Source organism: Acartia tonsa, chromosome 2 (assembly GCF_053477335.1).
Source record: "Acartia tonsa isolate MP-2025a chromosome 2, ASM5347733v1, whole genome shotgun sequence".
NCBI lineage: Eukaryota > Metazoa > Arthropoda > Copepoda > Calanoida > Acartiidae > Acartia > Acartia tonsa.
Genome location: NC_137261.1, coordinates 6,574,339 through 6,594,697, shown reverse-complemented (window position 1 = coordinate 6,594,697; position 20,359 = coordinate 6,574,339). Strand labels below are relative to the sequence as shown.

The 20,359-nt window shown below is 35.4% G+C and overlaps 1 protein-coding gene across 2 annotated transcripts in view; it reads right to left on the bottom strand.

Moving 5' to 3' along the window:
• The window catches only part of LOC145335310 (proteasome activator complex subunit 4B-like), a 48,914-nt gene that overhangs the window by 10,425 nt on the left and 18,130 nt on the right, over positions 1-20,359 (bottom strand). The window contains exons 15-34 of one of the 2 annotated variants that reach the window (XM_080181048.1): positions 20,221-20,346; positions 19,550-19,670; positions 15,696-15,827; positions 14,673-14,851; positions 14,272-14,365; positions 13,400-13,536; positions 12,677-12,816; positions 12,173-12,280; positions 11,644-11,785; positions 11,079-11,190; positions 9,909-10,046; positions 9,426-9,593; positions 3,642-3,729; positions 3,045-3,121; positions 2,774-2,875; positions 1,923-1,999; positions 1,593-1,705; positions 1,276-1,433; positions 719-785; positions 200-279 (exon numbers count right to left, since the gene is read on the bottom strand). In XM_080181048.1, coding sequence (XP_080037174.1) covers positions 200-279; positions 719-785; positions 1,276-1,433; positions 1,593-1,705; positions 1,923-1,999; positions 2,774-2,875; positions 3,045-3,121; positions 3,642-3,729; positions 9,426-9,593; positions 9,909-10,046; positions 11,079-11,190; positions 11,644-11,785; positions 12,173-12,280; positions 12,677-12,816; positions 13,400-13,536; positions 14,272-14,365; positions 14,673-14,851; positions 15,696-15,827; positions 19,550-19,670; positions 20,221-20,346 — 2,359 coding nt within the window. The remainder of the gene's footprint in view (positions 1-199; positions 280-718; positions 786-1,275; positions 1,434-1,592; positions 1,706-1,922; positions 2,000-2,773; positions 2,876-3,044; positions 3,122-3,641; positions 3,730-9,425; positions 9,594-9,908; positions 10,047-11,078; positions 11,191-11,643; positions 11,786-12,172; positions 12,281-12,676; positions 12,817-13,399; positions 13,537-14,271; positions 14,366-14,672; positions 14,852-15,695; positions 15,828-19,549; positions 19,671-20,220; positions 20,347-20,359) is intronic. The other variant, XM_080181054.1, reaches the window with a different exon arrangement.

Here is a 20,359-nt window from a genome sequence, read left to right as displayed (position 1 = left end):
AAAAAGTAAACACTAGAATAAAAGTTTTTTTTTGAGGAGGAGGTACAGTACACTCCCTCCAAAGCAGTTGTGAACTTTCCCAGGACATATGAAAAGCTACATGGTAAAGGAGAACCATAACTGTTCAATAGTTACTGAAATCCTTCGGTACAGACGTACAGACAGAGATCCTTTTACTTTATTATAAGGATGAACAAACCTTGAAAGCGCCCTGTGAAACAAGATTTTCCGAGGTGACCAACAGTTCCAACATTGATCTCAACCTGTTGGGATCTCCCTGCACATTACAAGCCATCATTTACTTTAGTTTTCGAATGAATTAAAGTTTGGATAAATTGGTTTAACTTGCAACAAATATCCAATTGAAATAATATATTTCGTCTATATTGATCAGAATACTGACGTAATGAATACTCGAAGTTTATGACATTTATTGGGGGCTAAAATGCACGTATAGGACTATAGGCAATTAATCCAGCTATATATATAGTTCATTAAGCTTAATGCATGATGAACTTAAAAATCTATTAATCCAGGATAGGCAAGTTGAGTAACTAAGGAACCTGTAGAGATAAAAGGGACCCATATATACTTCAGACTTAAGTTTCTTTAAAATATGCCCAATTTAAAAAAAGATGTATGTAGCATATCAACGTCAATTGATTAGCTCGAATGGTCCAAATATTAAGTACTTAAAACTCGTAAATGATTGTTTCCTTATTGCTAGCTCCACTGAAGCAAAGATCCCAATCAGACTGAGTCTCCAGAGTCACGTTACTCAACACCTTGATTAATATTTTTTTACACACAGTTTTAAAAAATCTTAGGGTGTTAATTTTCCATATTTTCCTCACATAAATCATAAAATTAATACCAGTTTTGTTATCCCAGACCTTAGGCCCCTCGGGACAAACAAAACTGGGTTTAATCAGGGAGGGAAGGGATATTGGTCTTTTTATTACACTAGCCCTCTTTGTAATATTTTTTTCTTATTCGTTGACTTAACAACTTTGAGGACTTTTAATGAATTTTGATAGGTTGGTTATTTAAGTTGAAAGTCGTTTTAACCACTAATTACAATCTACAAAGTGGGTAATTTTGTGTATCATCATTGGGAATGTACATTGTACATCAATCTATCGGCCATTGCCTTATCCCTTTAGATTCCTGGATTTTAATATAATATCTTTTATTTTGATATCCGCGAAAAGCTGTCTATAAACCGATGCACTAAATAACTGTTACAAATGTCAAAATAAAGAAGTTTCACTGAACCTGCTGGAAAACCGGAATTAGCCATGTCCATGCTTGCTGAGCTGATTGATAGTCCCAGAACCTCATGCCTCTGACCAAGCCGTACACCATCTCCGCGGCAGCTCTTTGCTGCGACTCCTCCGGCGAACACACCAGCTTCTCAATGTGACATTGGAAAACTGAAAGAAATAGTCTAATTTTCAAATATTTACTCCAAAACCATTTAGGTAGGTATCAAGTTTTCCTTGTCTTCTATTTTTACTTTGTATTTTGTTTCTGCAATTACATTAAAATAGTTCAATTATATTTACTAAATAAAGAATAAGAATTAAACTTACTTTGTCCGAGTTTGGGGCCAATATTCTCAAACAGAAAGCACATAAAAATTCCTCTGTCCATATTGAAGAAATCCAAGCCCTTCTCGTGTTCAAGAGAATTCAACTCCACAAACCTAAAGTTAAATTTACATGAATGCATTAACAAAAAATTATAAATTCAAAGAATTTTAATTTAAGAATACGAAAATTTGAATTTAGGATATGATACAACATTACAAGATTAAAATCTATTTAAACTACTTTGGATAAGAATTCTTAAAATAAGAAAGTAGTTTCTAAAAGTAATGAGACTTTTTATATTTTCTTATGAGATTTGTCTAAGGAACTGACCTTGCTACAAGGTTTTCATCCAGAAAGAATTGAGATATCAGGCTTCTCACTGAGTCAGGACTTGTATTAAAATCCTCCTGAAAAAAATCATAATCATAATTCTTAATCATATTTAAAGTACTAGCGGCTTCGCCCCTAATATCTAGGGGATCTGTATTCGAAGGGCGAAAGAGAGGACAAAAAAAGCCTAAAACCATCGCTTTAGAATAAAGTCACTAAAAGGAATGGGAACTTCCAAAAAAATTTATGTAGAATATACGTGGATATTATGACAGAGAAAAATTATCGTAAAGGGATAGTTGCACGAAATGCATTTGAACTTAATTTAGTGAACCGCATATTTTTTCCTAGTTATTAGGTTAAACTACATTTGTATGGTATATATTTAAAAGAATTTTAATTTTCTACCACGTAGTTTTTAAAATATCAAGACATGAAAATCGTCTTTTTGTAATAATTGCAATTTATAAAGACGATTTTCAAGTCTTGATATTTTAAAAACTACGAGGTAAATAATTGAAATTCTTTCAAATATATGCCTTATAAATGTAGTTTAGCCATTCAATCAGGAAAAAATATGCGGTTCACAAAATTAAGTTCAAATGCATTTCGTGGAACTACCCCTTTAGGTTGCTAAATGGAACTCGTTTATTGGCCAGTTCGTTCATCCAGAAGGAAGGATGGGGATAGGGTAATGGGTGTGGTTTCACTTCATTAAAGAAAATGATCTGGCGTAAGATCCAAGTAACAATATATCTAATACCAAAGAAAACTACAAAATAGGTTGAAATGGTACAATGAGCGACAAAGCTAAAATGGTAGACATCAGAAATTTAGAATAAATATCTTACCGGTCTGTGTGCCAATCTAACACGTTCGTTTTTAGGCCAAGTCCAGTAGCCCAGGTATGATTTCACTACAAATGGTTTGTTCCAGTATTGTTTCAGTTCATCCTGCAAATAGTTTCAAGTATTTTTTTTAATGGCTGCGTAAATTAAATATTTTCTCAGGGTTGAATATAGAGCAAAATTGAATAGTAAAAATAATATATCTACTATAATATTACTAAAATATCTAAATGAAATAGAAAATGTTAAGAATGAAAATGATTAAACTCACTACCTCCTCCATATTTCTATACTGCAGTAGAAGGTTATCCTCTCTTATTCCTGGTAGTTTTGGACTGTCTATATCAGTATCTAAAGAAAATACTTATCAAATCAATAATTTAAGATATCAAAGCACTAGTTAAAATCTTCATCTTACAACGAAGAATAGCTATGAAGTGGATTTTACTACCCAGTCATGGTACTTGAAGTAGCAATACTTCAAACGTAAAATATGAAAAATATAAATACTGTGTGACCCCTAAAAATTATTTTTGAAGGGTTTGCAGCCAATTTTTCTTGATGAATTATTTAAAGACGCATATGTCCTTGTACTCTTTACATTTCCACATCAGAATATATAATTTTTTTTATACATCAATTACCAGGAGAGGTTTTAAAAATATTTTTTTAGAAGGTCACACTATAGAGGGTTATAAAGATTATCAAAAGAAAACCAATGACAACAAGGAACCAGTAAAATGGTAGGTAGTCATTTTGATTTCACGAAAACATGTCATTCTTAAAATTTGCATATATGCAAGATCTATATTTGAAAACTACACGCACTTTCTGGAACTAGAATTTTTAATTTTCATAAAAATAAACTTACCTTGTAACATTTCCTTGAGTGGGATCTTTCTACTTGGCAATTTCTCCAGCTTCAAAACTCCCTCCATGGCTTGATTTGCCATGCATCTGCAAATTTATCCAAATACATTAAATATATTTTTTATTTAGCTACATTTTTATGTTTTTAGCAAGTAAATTCTTATAATTTGTAGCGCAGCTATTCTAAATCTTGGGTATGTCCGAAGTCTGAATCACATGTACGTAAAACCCATTTTCAAGAGGAAAGGGCATAATTGCTGGAATATTGTGAGAACAGACCAAATATATGTGTTTCTATCTAGGTATATGAGCAGGACTTCCATAGACCAAACATGTGCCAAGCGAGGATATACAGCCAACAAAGAGCAAATCTCTACTAGAAACCCTAGATGCTTTACACAAAGCAAGAACAGAATACACAAAGGCAGAAAGATGCGAAAGGATAAGAAAAGCCTTAAAAGCAAAGATCAGAATTGCTGACACGATATATGAGAATGGAGATATTGTGTATTTCAAGAAGGAGGGAGAAGATGCATGGAAAGGTCCTGCTAAGGTTGTCTTTCAAGACAGCAAAGTTATTTTTATCAGGGTAGGTAATACATACTACAGAGTTAGCGCTAACAGGTTGATAAAAGCAGGAGACGAATTAGCAAAAGAAATATTAAAGAAAGAAGAAGGCGGAGATACCAACAACAAAGAATCTCTGAACGATGATGACAAGGAAACAGAAAAAGAAGAGCAAGCAAATGACAAGGAACATTTCACAAGAAGCAAGCAAAGAGAGATTGACCAGATGCTAAATGAGCAAGAACAGACAAGAAGTAGAATATCCAACAAAGGCCCAAGAATGAACAACGACATATTGGAGAAAGTTGTGGAAACAAACAATGATCAGCAAGAACCACCATCAACAACAATTCCATATACAACCACCGTGACAGAATTTCAAGAAAATGAGGAAGCTATTGAAGAACCAATTGAAATACAAGAAACAACAAAGGAACCGGGTGAAATACAAGAATCAACTGAATCGAATGAACCAATTGAAGAGAGCAATGAAGACAAAAGCACTGAACAACAAGAACAAAATAACACAAAAATTCCACTGCGTAACTCAAAAGGTAGAAAAAGAAGAAAAGTAAGTCAAAAACCAACACCATGTTTTAATGAAGATGGCACTCTTCAAAATGCAATGAATGTGCTGAAGAGAAATCAATGATAGAATTGAAATTCTGGAGAAAGGCAAATGGGAAAAAGGAAAAATTCTCAGTCATGGAGGTAAGCTTGGAGGAAGAAATGCGGGATGGTTTAATATAGAATTGGACAACGGTGAAGTATTTCATGACGAAGTCTCTAAAAGAAACATCAGGTATGAAACCGAGGATGAACAAGTAATTGAAGACGATGAGATCTTAACAGTGATCAAGCTAGACAATGGCAAAAGTCTAAAAATCAATGATATAGACAAGCAAAAGATCAGAATGGAGGCTGAAGAAGAAACTGCAGTCCTAATGATATGTGAAGAGATTTTAGCAGTCATGGTACCAAAAGAGAAAAGGAACTCACCTGAATGCTTACAAGCAAAGTTTGATGAACTGAACAAGCTAATTGCTTTTGATACGTACAAAGTAGTAGAAGACAAAGGTCAGGATAAAATAACAACTACCTGGGTGCTGACTGAAAAAGGAACCGAAGTAAGAGCAAGACTCACTGCTCGAGGTTTTCAAGAAGACACAGATTTTCCTACAGATAGTCCAACTGTGCAGAAAGCCTCAATAAGACTACTAGCAGCCTTTGCAGCTACAAATAACTGGACAATTCACACAACAGATATCTCATCTGCATTCTTACAAGGCAGCCAGATGGATCGAGATGTCTTTGTTGAACCACCGAAAGAAGCTAACCAAAAGGGAAAGCTGTGGAAATTGATCAAATGTTTATATGGTCTGAAGGATGCTAGTCGTAAATGGTACATGAGAATACTTGCCAAGCTGAAAGAACTAGGATTCAAGAAATCCCCTCTTGATAAAGGTTTGTTTTACCTGATCAAAGATGATGTTCTGATTGGTATAGTAGGTGTACATGTCGATGATTTCTTCTATGCAGGCACCAAGGAATTCATAGAGAAGATTATGGTGGAAGTAATGAGCATTTTCAAGGTTGGAAAATCAGAATCAACAGAATTCATGTATACTGGTTTCCATTTCAAGCAGGACAGCACAGGGATAACCATAAATCAAGACAAATACATTGATGCAGCAAAGATCCCTGATGTAGATGCAAAGAATGTCAAAGATAAAGAGAGAGACATGAATCAAGAAGAACTAACTATGCTGAGACAGATCACTGGTGTTCTGAATTGGACTGTGAGAGCTACACGTCCCGATTTGGCTTTTGACTGTGTAGATCTTTCAACAAATTTCAAAGGTGGTCCACTAAGTGAACTAGTCAAAGCACAAAAATGTGCTGTGCGTATGAAGAAAGACAAAGTGTCTGTGAGAATTTCAGATTTGGGTGATCTGAACAATTGCCAGATTTGGATGTTCTCAGATGCAGCTTTCCGAAACTTGAACAAAAACACAGACAGCTGTGGCGGATTTGTGATTTTCTTGGTAAATATCAAGAATGGAAAATCAGCTGTGATTGAATGGAAGGCTAACAAGCTGAAAAGAAAAGTCCACAGTACACTCGGTGCTGAAGCGCAAGTACTCTCACTTGGAATAGATGCAGCACTAGGAGTGAAGACACAAATCAGAGAAATGACAAATGGAAAGGTAGATCTAAAAGTTAGAGCTATCACAGACAATGAATCAACTAGAGCTGCCATTTACTCTGAATCTGAAGTCCAAGAACGCATGCTGAGAGCAGACATTGCAATCCTGAAGGACATGATTGAAGACGGAAGAATCCTGGAAGTTCGATGGGTAGCTGGCAAGGATATGTTGGCCGACGTGTTAACTAAACGTGGAGTTAACAAGGCTGCTTTGATTGATGTCATTCAGAATGGAAGAATGCCACAAAGACTCTTAGATTTAATTTTAAATTAAAGTCAAGAGCACAAAAATCATGTAAATATGTACAAAAACAAACAATTTCTCAAAAATCAGATGTTTACATTTTTTGGCCCGAACTTCAGAAAAAGATGGCAACATGTCTCAGTTTTTTCATAAGCGATCCCGGAAGAAATCTGAAGTTAGAAACTCAAAATTGGCGATCCCGGCAAAGATATACTACGCGGCATCCTGCGCAAATTCTCGTCGAAATCGCCAAACCAAATCGAATTTTCCAGAACAGAAATTTTCGGAGCCCACATTTCATTTTTCACGACACGAACAACAGTGATAACTCTTTTAAAAGAAAATAAAAATTTTTTTTGCCGGCTACAGTAAAAGAACAAAGTATGGATCTCCATTTAATTTTTATTTTACCCAAATTTTTTTTTTATCACACCTGACCAATACAATGAAGTTTTTATGTGAAAACCTGGCTATATTTTTTATTTTATTTTTAAATGAAGTCCTTTTCTCGCATTAGTAAAAGACCAAACTATGGATTTTTTTTTCAACATCTTGACAATTTAACAGATTGTATCCCGTTATCCAACAGCGGCACAGTGAAAAATTATCTTGTTTCTCTTCTCAATTTTTCAAAGTTTCTTAACCATAACATGCAAAAGAACAAAGTATGGCTATTTATTGATTGTTTATTCTCATTTTCAGACAAGTTTTTTGAAACGAGAAATGCCTAACAACGTGCAAGACATCATTTTTGGATGGTTTTCCATGCCTGAGCGCCTTTGGGATCCGAACATCACACGTATTCGCTGGATTTCCCTGAAGGATTATGACATAAGAGAATGTACCGACATAATTCTGGAGGCAGTTAGGGACCAAACAATTGCTAAAAATATAGCAATCTGCTGTTTCCAACGCTGGGCTGGAACCATGGAGAAAGGAAAGATCAGAAAATACTTCGATGAAATTGTTGCAGAAGTTCAAAGACAAGAAAAGAACAAAGTATGTTTCTCCACAGCTCTTTTTCTGCCGAACAGTTCTCCAATCTGGCCACAGGTAGCCCAATTTAACGATGAAACCAGATGGTACAACGAGCTGCTCAAGATGCCGCCGATGAGCCTACACAAGATGGGGACAACAACAATTTCGGAGTATGATAAGACACTGAGAGTCCGAGGCATGTGTTTTAGTGAATTTCAAAGTGGCCTTGGATTCGGCACTCACCCCAGCTACGAAGGTTGCCAGAAGATAAAAAGCTACATGCTGGTGGCTTTTGATAATACCTTTGCTCCTCGTGCGTACACAGGGAAGTCTAGATTTGTCGGAGTTAAAATCCCTCCCCCACTCATTGAGACTGAAGGCTATAGATTTAATGCTTTCCATCGTCAAGAACTGGAGCTGAGAGGCCTGGCAGGAAGACCAGCTGCCTCAGAAGGGGCAAGAAGCCATAACTTGACCTGGAGTCACAGAAGACCTGAAGGTTGGCAACGCTGGGACATGTACCTCAGGTTCCCCATGAACACCAAAGAGGAGCGTGAGCATGCCCATGGAGAATGGCTGCAGGAGATAAACAGAACTGATCCCAAGCCAGTCTGGGGCAGAGTGGATGAAATTGAACAGGTTGAAGAGGAGGTAATTTTTGTCGAAGAGGTCATTGTTGCTGCTGTGCCTGGTGCTCAAGAGAGAGAGGTGGACTTGATCACGTTTTCAGATGAAGAAGCTGCTCAGCAAGAGCCCGAGCATCAAGCTAATGAAGATGATCTACAGGATCTGGCTGAAGATTTCAACAGAGCAGATGTAAGAGAAGACCTAACTGTTGAAATTGAAAACACAAACTGTAATGAAATCGAGCTTGAACTTTCTGACTACGAGGATGATGATTCTTTTGGCATCGACAGATATAACCAGATAAACGAACAGCTGGTTACAGAGTACAGAAAAGAACTAGCCAACAAGAACGTGCTTATCAGCCAACAGAAAACAGCGGCAAGGCAATGGAAAGGATTGGCAAATAAAAGTGAAGAAGAAAAACAAGTGTTGAGCAAAGACAAAGATTATTACATGAGAAGAGTCCAAGTGCTAGAGAAACAATTAGAACGTGTCACCCTGCAGTACAACTACCTCAAAGGATTGTACGAACAAGGCAGCCGTAAAAGAAGTGTCAAAGTCAATGACAGGAGGTTTGCCAGAAAGAGAGATTTCTCTGTTAACAGGAAGTAAAAGACCAAAGATTGTTTCTACGCTATACGGGTGATAAAAGACCAAACAATAAAACTGTTTAATATTAATGTGAGAACAGACCAAATATATGTGTTTCTATCTAGGTATATGAGCAGGACTTCCATAGACCAAACATGTGCCAAGCGAGGATATACAGTTAGCAGAAGAACCCCATGATCATAGACCAAAGTTCCATTCTTCTGATAACTGTGCTCATAGACCAAATATAACTATTTGTAAAAATATATCTATGCTTATATTTTATCTTTGATATTATTTCATGTGCCATTAATTCCAGAGTGTTTAGACATCTCTGGGGTTTTAATTTATGTCTGCAATTAATCTTATTCTGTGCATTTTAGAGAGGCTATAATGATCAGGTCCTACTAGATGATAAGTTGCATTGTGTGTGTGTTCACGGTGAGTCACACCCGGTTTATAGGAACTTCTCAAATATGTCTTGAACTTGTATTTTAAAGAACAAGTGTTTTTTTCACCGACTGCGAGTCGAAAAAACCTTAACTTTTTATTTTATATAAGGATCATTTCCTAATGCTTCTTTGATCATCAAGCAATAGTTTGAGCCACAGGCTGACCGTATCCCTAGTTGGGGTGGAGTCATAAGTGATCATGGTCAACAGCATGCCGACGGCCATCTCGTGGTGTCGCCAGTGCAGATTTTTATTGGACACAAGCTCAATGATTCTTCGCTCCAGCTCCTAATATAACAATGAATATAGACAATAAGGACTACAAAACATACATAAGTAGCGGGGCTCTTTAATATAAAAGTAAGAACAGAAGCAAGAAGTAAAAAGAAGATGGGAGAAAAGTGATCATAACAGACAAAGACAGACAGATGGATTTTATGCCACAAAATTTCAAAATTCTACCTTTGAACTAAGAAAACCCTATATTTCTTTTGTCTTTCATAGAAATATAGACTGATTATGAGATAAGGTGAATCATAGAGTAGATTTGCAATGTTCAGTAAAATGATAAAATCTTCACAAATTATGATTAATATCACTAACCTGGAAATGCAGATGAGAGCCCAGGGACAGGTTAGCCAGACTGCTCGGTTTCTCTACACCTGGAACCTGTTTAACAAGCTCCAGCAGGCTGCCAGGTAGCTCGATACTTGACAACGGTATGGTGTACAGGCAGTAATCCTAAAAATAATGCCTGTACAAAAAAAACTAATAAATGTCCTTAGTACCGAAGTAACAACATGTTTAATATTACAGAATCTTGTATTGTAAAAATTGTGTGTGCAAAAATCTGCAAAATAAAGGATGCAGATTTTGCTTAAGAAACTAATCTTAATGCCAATTTCCCTGAGAATATTATTAATACTATATATATCATATAACTGGTAGTATCTACTCATCTTGATACTAATATCTCTGAGAATATTATTAATACTATGTATATCATATACCTGGTAGTATCTACTCATTTTGATACCAATATCCCTGAGAATATTATTATTACTATGTATATCATATACCTGGTAGTATCTACTCATCTTGATACCAATATCTCTGAGAATATTATTAATACTATGTATATCATATAACTGGTAGTATCTACTCATCTTGATACCAATATCCCTGAGAATATTATTAATACTATGTATATCATATACCTGGTAGTATCTAATCATCTTGATACCAATATCCCTGAGAATATTATTAATACTATGTATATCATATACCTGGTAGTATCTAATCATCTTGATACCAATATGCCAGAGAATATTATTAATACTATGTATATCATATACCTGGTAGTATCTACTCATCTTGATACCAATATCCTTGAGAATATTATTAATACTATGCATATCATCTAATATACCTGGTAGTATCTACTCATCTTGATACCAATATCTCTGAGAATATTATTAATACTATGTATATCATATACCTGGTAGTATCTACTCATCTTGATACTAATATCTCTGAGAATATTATTATGCTATGTATATCATATACCTGGTAGTATCTACTTATCTTGATACCAATATCCCTGAGAATATTATTAATACTATGTATATCATATACCTGGTAGTATCTACTTATCTTGATACCAATATCCCTGAGAATATTATTAATACTATGTATATCATATACCTGGTAGTATCTAATCATCTTGATACCAATATGCCAGAGAATATTATTAATACTATGTATATCATATACCTGGTAGTATCTACTCATCTTGATACCAATATCTCTGAGAAGATCATCAATACTTTGTTTATCCCTGTGCTGAGCAGTAATCAAGGCTGGCCATAACTTGGAGGCTAGTTCCCTAAATTTATATTATTCAATTAATATAAGTTACATATAAAAAATTTAGTTCTAATTTAGGTGTAAATTACTTCAGTACACTAATTTATATGTATAACAATTTTGTCTTATTTGTCTTAAAAATTTTGGGTAGTATTTTAATTGAATTTTTTATAAGTTTGTTCCAAACTCGTAATGTCCAAACTTTTCAAGTTGATCAACCAAAAGTTTTATCTACAGAAGGGGTGATTTTGTTTATCATCATTAGGACATTAATTAATCGTACATAGTCTTATCCTTTAGTTACTTAGTTTGGTAACTACTGTTATGTGTGTGTTTAAATGTGGTGACTGCCATATTTATGGCAACATTGCGGCCCATTGCATTGTGACAATAGACTGTTATTAGAGCTATTATACACTGAGTATAAAAATGGAAAGAGCTAAATTAACATCTGTTGTATAAATATGCTTACCATGAATAGAAGAACATGTATTTTTCCTGATTGATGAGATATAAAGCACCCTTCATCATTTCCTCTGTAATTTCAGGACTATTGTGTAGACACTCCACAATTCTTGGCACTATCAGTTTCATACAATCTTTACCAAGCCGTCCTGGATAGAAAGAAAAATCGATTCTGCGGATTAAGCATAATAAAGATCTATTTCAATTTACTTATTAAGTATCCGTATGTAAAAGTAACTGGATGTCTATCTATCGGTAGCTTAAGATTTCGCAACCGCTGGACCAAAATAGTTCTTATTTAAAGTAAACCTTATTATTTTCCTTCTTTTCAAAACTAAAATGGAAGGTAAAGGGTCGTTTTCCCCTCTTCCTTCATCTCTCAAATGCTCCTAGAGGCCCCTAAGTTGCCAATAGTTGAATATATTATGCAATAAAATCTTGCAAAAAAAAATCTTTTGCAAATTTCAGAAATTTCTGCAATCACTAACTATCAGTTAAAATGTAATTTTTTTCCAATTATCTCCGACATTGTTTACCTACAACTTTGAGAAGAATTTCTTGTGCCAGAACTCTGACTTCACTGTACTGATGAACACACAGGGATAATAAATCATTCAACATCCGTGGACTGAAACTCTCAATAACTAAAAGTAAACAATAATGTTCTCGAGTCGATGCCATTTTTAAATTTTAGCAACTACAAAGCAAGGATAACGACATCCAAGGAGAACAAAACAAAATGAATTATAAGAGGGCAAATTCGGTTTCATAAAAAATAAACATATTCCTAGATAGTAAAAACAACAAAACTCTTTAATATAAAATGTGTATTGGTCTTTTTTTTGGCATAACCAAAAGACATCGCCGGACAAAATAAATTATTTATTAAATGCTATTGATCATTGGTATAAGAAATCTTCACACACTAAAAAATAAAGCCGATATTCTCCCTAACGGTTTCTTACAGACGGGCATTTCAAATTATAGAGTAGTTACGATACCTAAAATACAGTAGCATTTAGCATTAACCAAAGAATTACCTAAAAGATTCTTGAGCCAGAGATGAGTCTCCCACTGAATGCAAATTCTCTCAAGAATAACACTGGGCAGATGTTTCTTTTCTCTGACCAACCTGTCCTGGCGGTGGTTCTTGTCCCGTTTCTGGTCCTCCAAGTGGTCTCTAAAAAAGTTTATTCAATGGATATAAAACATACGACAAGGGGAATGATTTTGTCAACTAGGGTGCTAATAATAACATGAAAATCATTTTTGTTGTCAGTACGTTCATCCAGTGGAAGGTGAGAGGGGATGGATAGGGGGTTGTTATTTTAGCCAGCTGCAAGTTCCACTTTATTATTAGGGTAGATGATTATCTTGGATAAGGGGATCGTTATTTTAGCCAGCTAAAAGTGCTACTGACATGATAATCTGGTTTCAGATCCAAGTCATAATAAATATTAATTTAATTTTTAATAAATAAGCAAAAACCTGTATATCCTTTATAACATGCTTTGAAAACTTAGAAACATACTAGAAAGCAAAAATATTGTCAAAGTGTAACTTATTTATTTAACGATATTTTAACAATAAAAAATGATATTTTGATATCTATTCCAATTGAACTTCAAAATACTTCTACATACATACATACATAAATACATACATAGTGTTGATAGGAAGCTAAATATGAATAGTTAGTTTTACACAATCTCTACATTAATCCTGTTCCATTTTTTCGTTAGTCAATGAAAAGTAACACTTACCCAATTTCTTCTTCATCCATTCCATAGCAGAACAGCATGACGTCATAAACATTCAAGATGGCGCCTAATGACTCATAATCGTCATTGGCAGTGGCTACTATTTGCTTTTGAACACGTGATAATAGTTCATTTACACCCTAAAATACATGAGGTTATCACCAATATTCTATAATTGTAAACTTTTATCTAAAATTTTGAATCGGAACATTTTAGTTTGAAGCAAAATATCTCTCAAATGACTGAAGACTTTTAAGTGTTTGTTTAAATGTATTATGCTATTTTTGGATAAAATAAGGGTTTTAAAGGCTAAGACGAAGCCGCTAGTATCATGTAAATTAAAGTTGTTGCATGTATAATTTTTACTGGTAGTATTTATTAGTATCTTTAAAACAACTGGATTAGGTAATCACTCTACAATTTGTTAAGGATGTTTTATGTTGGTATAAGGGTTGGCAATCCGGATCCGTAATCCGGGATCCAGAATCCGCTCAATTTTTGGGCCAATTTTGAATCCGAATCCGGAATCCGTTTTTTAATAGCGGATTCCGGATTCTTAATTGGTAGGCTAAAATTAGCGTCTTGAGTTTTTTCTTTCAACAAATAGCAGTTTTTTTTCAGACAAAACTTATTTAAAAAGTGGCAGACATATACCTAAAAAGTATTTTATTGTTTCTTCTTACTACAGGTATAATCATGATTCATTTATTTTTTTAAAAAGCCTTTTAAAATACTGCTAGAATCCGGAATCCGAATCCGGAATCCGCCAAAAATAAGAATCCGGCCCAAAAATTCGACGGATTGCTATCACTTGTTGGTATATAGTGTTTTCCAAAATAAATTCAAATTATCTTATTTCCTTTTCAGGCACAAACCTGTCTAAGGGGTACTTCTCCAGATGGTCCAGGTAAGGTGATGGATAGTTTGTCCAACCACAACAAACTGGATGATAAAACGCTGTCCCATGGTCTACAAAAAAACAATGACAATTACTAATACCTAATATTTCAATGACAAAATAAAATAAGTTTGGATTAGGTACCTATTAAAAGATAAAAACGACCGGTAAACAAAAATTAATTGTCTTCTCAACAAAACTTTAAAAATATACAAAAGCAGCAAAGATACGCCAAAGTGGGACAATTATGCTACTCCTAATGCAAAAATAAACCCTCGGACCACCAAAATTATTGGATATTTTATTCTAATCCTGTAAGTCATAAAAAATATATCTCTTTAAAAAAATTTTTTAGGCATAGTAAAACGATTTAGTTACCTTGTTTGCTCCGGAGGGACCAGCTCGCTGACCCCCAGAATAATCTTGCAGACAAGCTTCAACTTTCTCTGGAGTGTCTCCTTGCACATCTGCTGTTCCTCCCCCTTGCTGTAGGAGTCCAGCAGGACCAGCAGAGGAGTCAGGTACCTGTCCAGTAAGCCTCGCACCACACCAAGCTCCTGAAATTAAAATTTTTGGCTACCGTTATTTATTTATTGAGTAGGTATCTGATTTAGATGTGAGGAAAATCATCTATTAAGTGACGTAAAAAGTAAGAAAGAATAGGAACTAGTTACTTTAAAAAAGCGATTTTGGTAAAAGATGTTTACCTAACTGTTCAATGCTTGTTTAAGCTTTTGAACTTCAATTTTGCGAAAAGAATGAAAGGGGGGAGGCGGATGTGCCACTTTTTGAAACCAGAAGTAAAACGCGCATGATCTCAGCCCATAAAAGAGTTACAGCTCTAAAATTCGGCACAGCAGTTGCTTTTGTGGAGAACAATATGGAACTGTGAAGAAACGGCGGCGGAAACGCCGCTCCTGCCGAAAATTGCCGTTTCCCGCCGAAATTTTTTTTGCCCTTTTTCGCCAAATTAGACAGTTCTCAATCGTCTGAGATAAACTTTTTTTTCTCATAAAAATTTCCCTTATATTTTAACTTGACACTTGTAAGATTTTACACTTGTATTTTTTTTAATATTGACATGTTTGAAATATTACAAGTGAAACGGCGGTTTTCGGCGGGATCGTCGGTTCCGCCGCCGTTTCTTCACAGTTCCATATTGTTCTCCACAAAAGCAACTGCTGTGCCGAATTTTAGAGCTGTAACTAATTTATGGGCTGAGATCATGTGCGTTTTACTTCTGGTTTCAAAAAGTGGCACATCCGCCTCCCCCCTTTAATACTGTAGAACTAATCTGCTCATTCTGAAAGTTTCAATCAATGAACATAGATAACATTCCTGTTATCATTACATCATGAGTATGTAAACTACTATGCTTCTCTATATGTCAAATAAACAAACCTGTTCATTAGGAATATTCCAGTCCACGTTGATTTGATCCATATGTACAGTTCTGCCCCAACCTCTGGCGTCCATCTCTATCCTGGGACTACATTCAACCAAACGGATCCGACACAACCAAGTGATCAAATTCTGAACATTTGAAGATTACTAAGACAACATCCAAAAGTTGTTTAAAAGGGGGGGGGGGGGGGCGTAATGACATTTATTCGTAATCCGTGAGCAAAATGGTCTTAAAATTTAGCTAGACCCTTCAAACTTGGTATATAAGCCTAGTCCTATAGGTATTACATCTAAATGGCAAAAAAATCCAAAATTTTTTATTTTAAGGTTAGGTTAGGTAAGAAAAACCCTGCGGAAATGGGGTTTTTAGGCTTTTTTTGGTCGATTTTGATGTGGAAACTTACCCTAAATTGTTTTTTTTAGGGTTTTAACTTAAATACACTGTATCTATTCATATGGACATTATTTAAGATGATTCAGCAAGTCGGGGACCGACCCCAGGGGGCTAGGTGGGTGGCCCGCAGGGGTTAGTGCCTTTTTCCCAATACATATGTTGTGATACATCTAATTATAGGTTTTTTAGGTCAAGGAACTCAAATTCAGAGCTAAAATAAGCATTAGACTAATCTGAAGCTAGCCCCAGCGGGCTAGGTTGGTGGCCCGCAGGGGTTAAGTGCATTTTTTCCAATATATATCTTGTTATATATCAAAATATAGGTTTTTTAGGTCAAGAAACTCAAATTCTGAGCAAAAATTAACATTAGACTAACCTGAAGCTAACCCCCCCGGGCTAGGTTGGTTTTCTGCAGGGCTTAAGAGCATTTACATAACCTAACCTATAAACTTACTTATATTTTTACATGTTTTTTCTTGAATAAACTTTGTCTATTAATGAGGACTTTATTTAAGATAATCCAGCTAGTCGGGAACCGACTCCAGCAGGTTAGGTTGGTGGCCCGCAGGGGTTAAGTGCATTTTTCCCAATATATATGTTGTTATACATCTAATTATAAGTTTTTTTAGGTCAGTTAACTCAAATTTAGAGCTAGAATTAGCATAAGACTAATCTGAAGCTAGCCCCAGCGGGCTAGGTCGGTGGCCCGCAGGGGTTAAATGCATTATTTTCCAATATATATCTTGTTATATATCAAAATATAGGTTTTTAAGGTCAAGAAACTCAAATTCAGAGCTAAAATAAGCATAAGTGTTACCTGAAGCTAACCCCCGCGGGCTAGGTAGATCTTCTGCAGGGCTTAAGTGCATTTTACCTAACCTAACCTAGAAACTTACTTATTTTTTTGGTTTTTTCCTTGAATGAACTGTGTCTATGAATGAGGAAATTTTTTTAGATGATCCAGCAAGTTGAGGACCTCCTTGGGTCAGCCTCCTGTATGAAGAATCTTTTAAATGATGGCTTTAGGACTGAACACTGTGTATCTAAGTAAAACCTAGCCCGCCTGGGTCAGTCCCCGACTTGCTAGATCATCTTAAATAATGTTCTCATGAACAGTTTATTCAATTAAAAAAACTAAGATTCTAGGTTAGGTTTGGTAAAATGCATTTAAGCCTTGCAGGCAACCCACCTAGCCCGCAGGGGCTAGCTTCAGATTAGTCTGATTCAATTATTAGCTCTCAATTTGAATTTCTGGACCTAAAAAACCTATAATTTTATGTACTTTTTAAAAATGCACTTAACCCCTGCGGGCCACCCACCTAGCCTGCTGGGCTCGGTCCCCAACTTGCTTGATCATCTTAAATAATGTTCTCATAAATAGACACAGTTTATTCCAGAAAAAACCCTAAAAAAAAGTAAGGTTCCAGGTTAGGTTAGGTAAAATGCACTTAGGACTTGCAGGCAATCCACCTAGCCCGCTGGGGCTAGCTTCAGATTAGTCTGATCCTTTTATTAGCTGTAAATTTGAGTTTCTTGACCTAAAAAACCTATAATTTGATGTATGATAACACATACTTTTTCTAAAAAATGCATTTAACCCCTACGGGCCACCCACCTAGCCCGCTGGGGTCAGTCTTCGACTTGCTTGATCATCTGAAATAAGATCCACATGAATGGACAGTTTATTTGAGAAACAAAACCTAAAAAAAAATAATATTAAATGTAAGTTTTTAGGTTAGGTTAGGTAAAATGTACTTAAGCCCTGTTGGCAACCCACCTAGCCCGCTGGTGTTAGCTTCAGATTAGTCTAATGCTTATTTCAGCTCTGAATTTGAGTTGTTTGACCTAAAAAAACCTATAATTGGTTGTATCTCAACATATATATTGGGAAAATGCACGTGACTTAACCCCTGCAGGCCACCCACCTAGCCTGCTGGGGTTAGCTTCAGATTATTCTAATGCTTATTTTAGCTCTGAATTTGAGTTCTTGACCTTAAAAACCTATATTTTGATATATCACAAGATGTATTTTGGAAAATAATGCACTTAACCCCTGCAGGCCACCGACCTAGCCCGCTGGGGCTAACTTCAGATTAGTCGGTCCTCGACTTGCTGGATCATTTTAAATAAAGTCCTCATTAATAGACACAGTTTATTCAAGAAAAAAACCTGTAAAAATATAAGTAAGTTTCTAGGTTAGGTTAGGTAAATGCTCTTAAGCCCTGCAGAAAACCAACCTAGCCCGGGGGGGTTAGCTTCAGGTTAGTCTAATGGTAATTTTCGCTCAGAATTTAAGTTTCTTGACCTAAAAAACCTATATTTTGATATATAACAAGATATATATTGGAAAAAATGCACTTAACCCCTGCGGGCCACCAACCTAGCCCTCTAAGGTCGGTTCCCGACTTGCTGGATTACCTTAAATAAAGTCCTCATTAATAGAAAAAGTTTATAAAAAAAACATGTTAAAATATAAGTAAGTTTCTAGTTTAGGTTAGGTAAATGCTCTTAAGCCCTGCAGAAAACCAACCTAGCCCGGGGGGGTTAGCTTCAGGTTAGTCTAGTGCTAATTTTCGCTTAGAATTTGAGTTTATTAACCTAAAAAACCTATATTTTGATATATAACATGATATATATTGGAAAAAATGCACTTAACCCCTGCGGGCCACCAACCTAGCCCGCTGGGGCTAGCTTCAGATTAGTCTAATGCTTATTTTAGCTCTAAATTTGAGTTCCTTGACCTAAAAAACCTATAATTAGATGTATTACAACATATGTATTGGGAAAAAGGCACTTAACCCCTGCGGGCCACCCACCTAGCCCCCTGGGGTCGGTCCCCGACATGCTGAATCATCTTAAATAAAGTCCATATGAATAGATACAGTGTATTTAAGTTAAAACCCTAAGAAAAAACAATTTAAGTTAAGTGTCCACATCAAAATAGACCAAAAAAAGCCAAAAACCCCATTTCCGCAGGGTTTTTCTTACCTAACCTAACCTTAAAATAAAAATTTTTAGATTTTTTTGCCATTTAGATGTTATACCTATAGGACTAGGCTTATATACCAAGTTTGAAGGGTCTAGCTAAATTTTAAGACCATTTTGCTCACGGATTACGAATAAATGTCATTACGCCCCCCCCCCCCCTTATTAGTCTTCATTCAGATGAACCATCCCTGGTATTAAGATTGTTAATCAAATACTGTGACAAAATTCAAATTTTTTTTGCAGGAATCTTAAGGGATAAGACAATGGCTGATAAATTTAAGTACATCTACAAGGATGATGATCAATATTTAATAAAAGTCCCTAAAGTAGCTAAGCGAACGAATAAGAAAATGTTATCATAAAACTTTGAGGAATAATGTAATTAACAGCACAATGTCCTGTCCATTCCTGATATTTTGTCTTAATAAGCTATCAAATTATTTCGGTATTTTTTTTTTAATTTTTGTACCTGTAGAATATTATGTGATAGCTCATATTCCTCTTTCTGTGCCAGGTCGAGGGTGAGATCAATAACCTGGCAGATTGGGGCTATATGGGGCAGGATATCACTACTCCGGCACCTGTAAAATCTTAAGCTTTAATCTTTTTCTGTTTCTTTTTGGGGTGTTGGTATTGGTATACTGTTGATTCTTACAATTTGTTGTTGAATACAAATTGGAACTAAGACTTGACATCTGACTAAGGGCAGAAATGAACAATGATAAGGTGGGGGGGTAAATACATTAACTCGCAGCATGATGTACTAACAATTTTATTTTATGTGATTCTCCCCTAGTTTAATGATAATTGAATAAAACCTTTTTGAATAAATCAGTTGTTTACCCCTTCCCATGTATCCATTTCCCCCTTTAATTTTTCAATAAAAAAAAACCTTTTTGCCCTTCAATACTACAAGGATCCACAATTATGGGAAAGATAGATTTGCTATCGCCGTCAAGTAAAATACAGCTTATAATTTTACATCATAAAACATGTGCTCCTACTGGTTTTAAATAGTTTAACACAATAAAGTAACTGTAATCTTTGACTGGCGAAAAAGATTTATCTTAGATAAAAAAAAACATACCTGTCAGCTTAAACACATGATACCAAGTAATAAAAGAAAATTATTTTTCTAACCTATAAACTTGAAGATTTCTAACATTGATAACTTCTCCCAGAAGTTGAAGATTGAACTGGAGCTCCTCGTCAACTTTTGTTGTGTCCTCCTTTCTCTTCTTATCCTGGTCTCTCTCCTCCATTAACCTTCATATTTAAG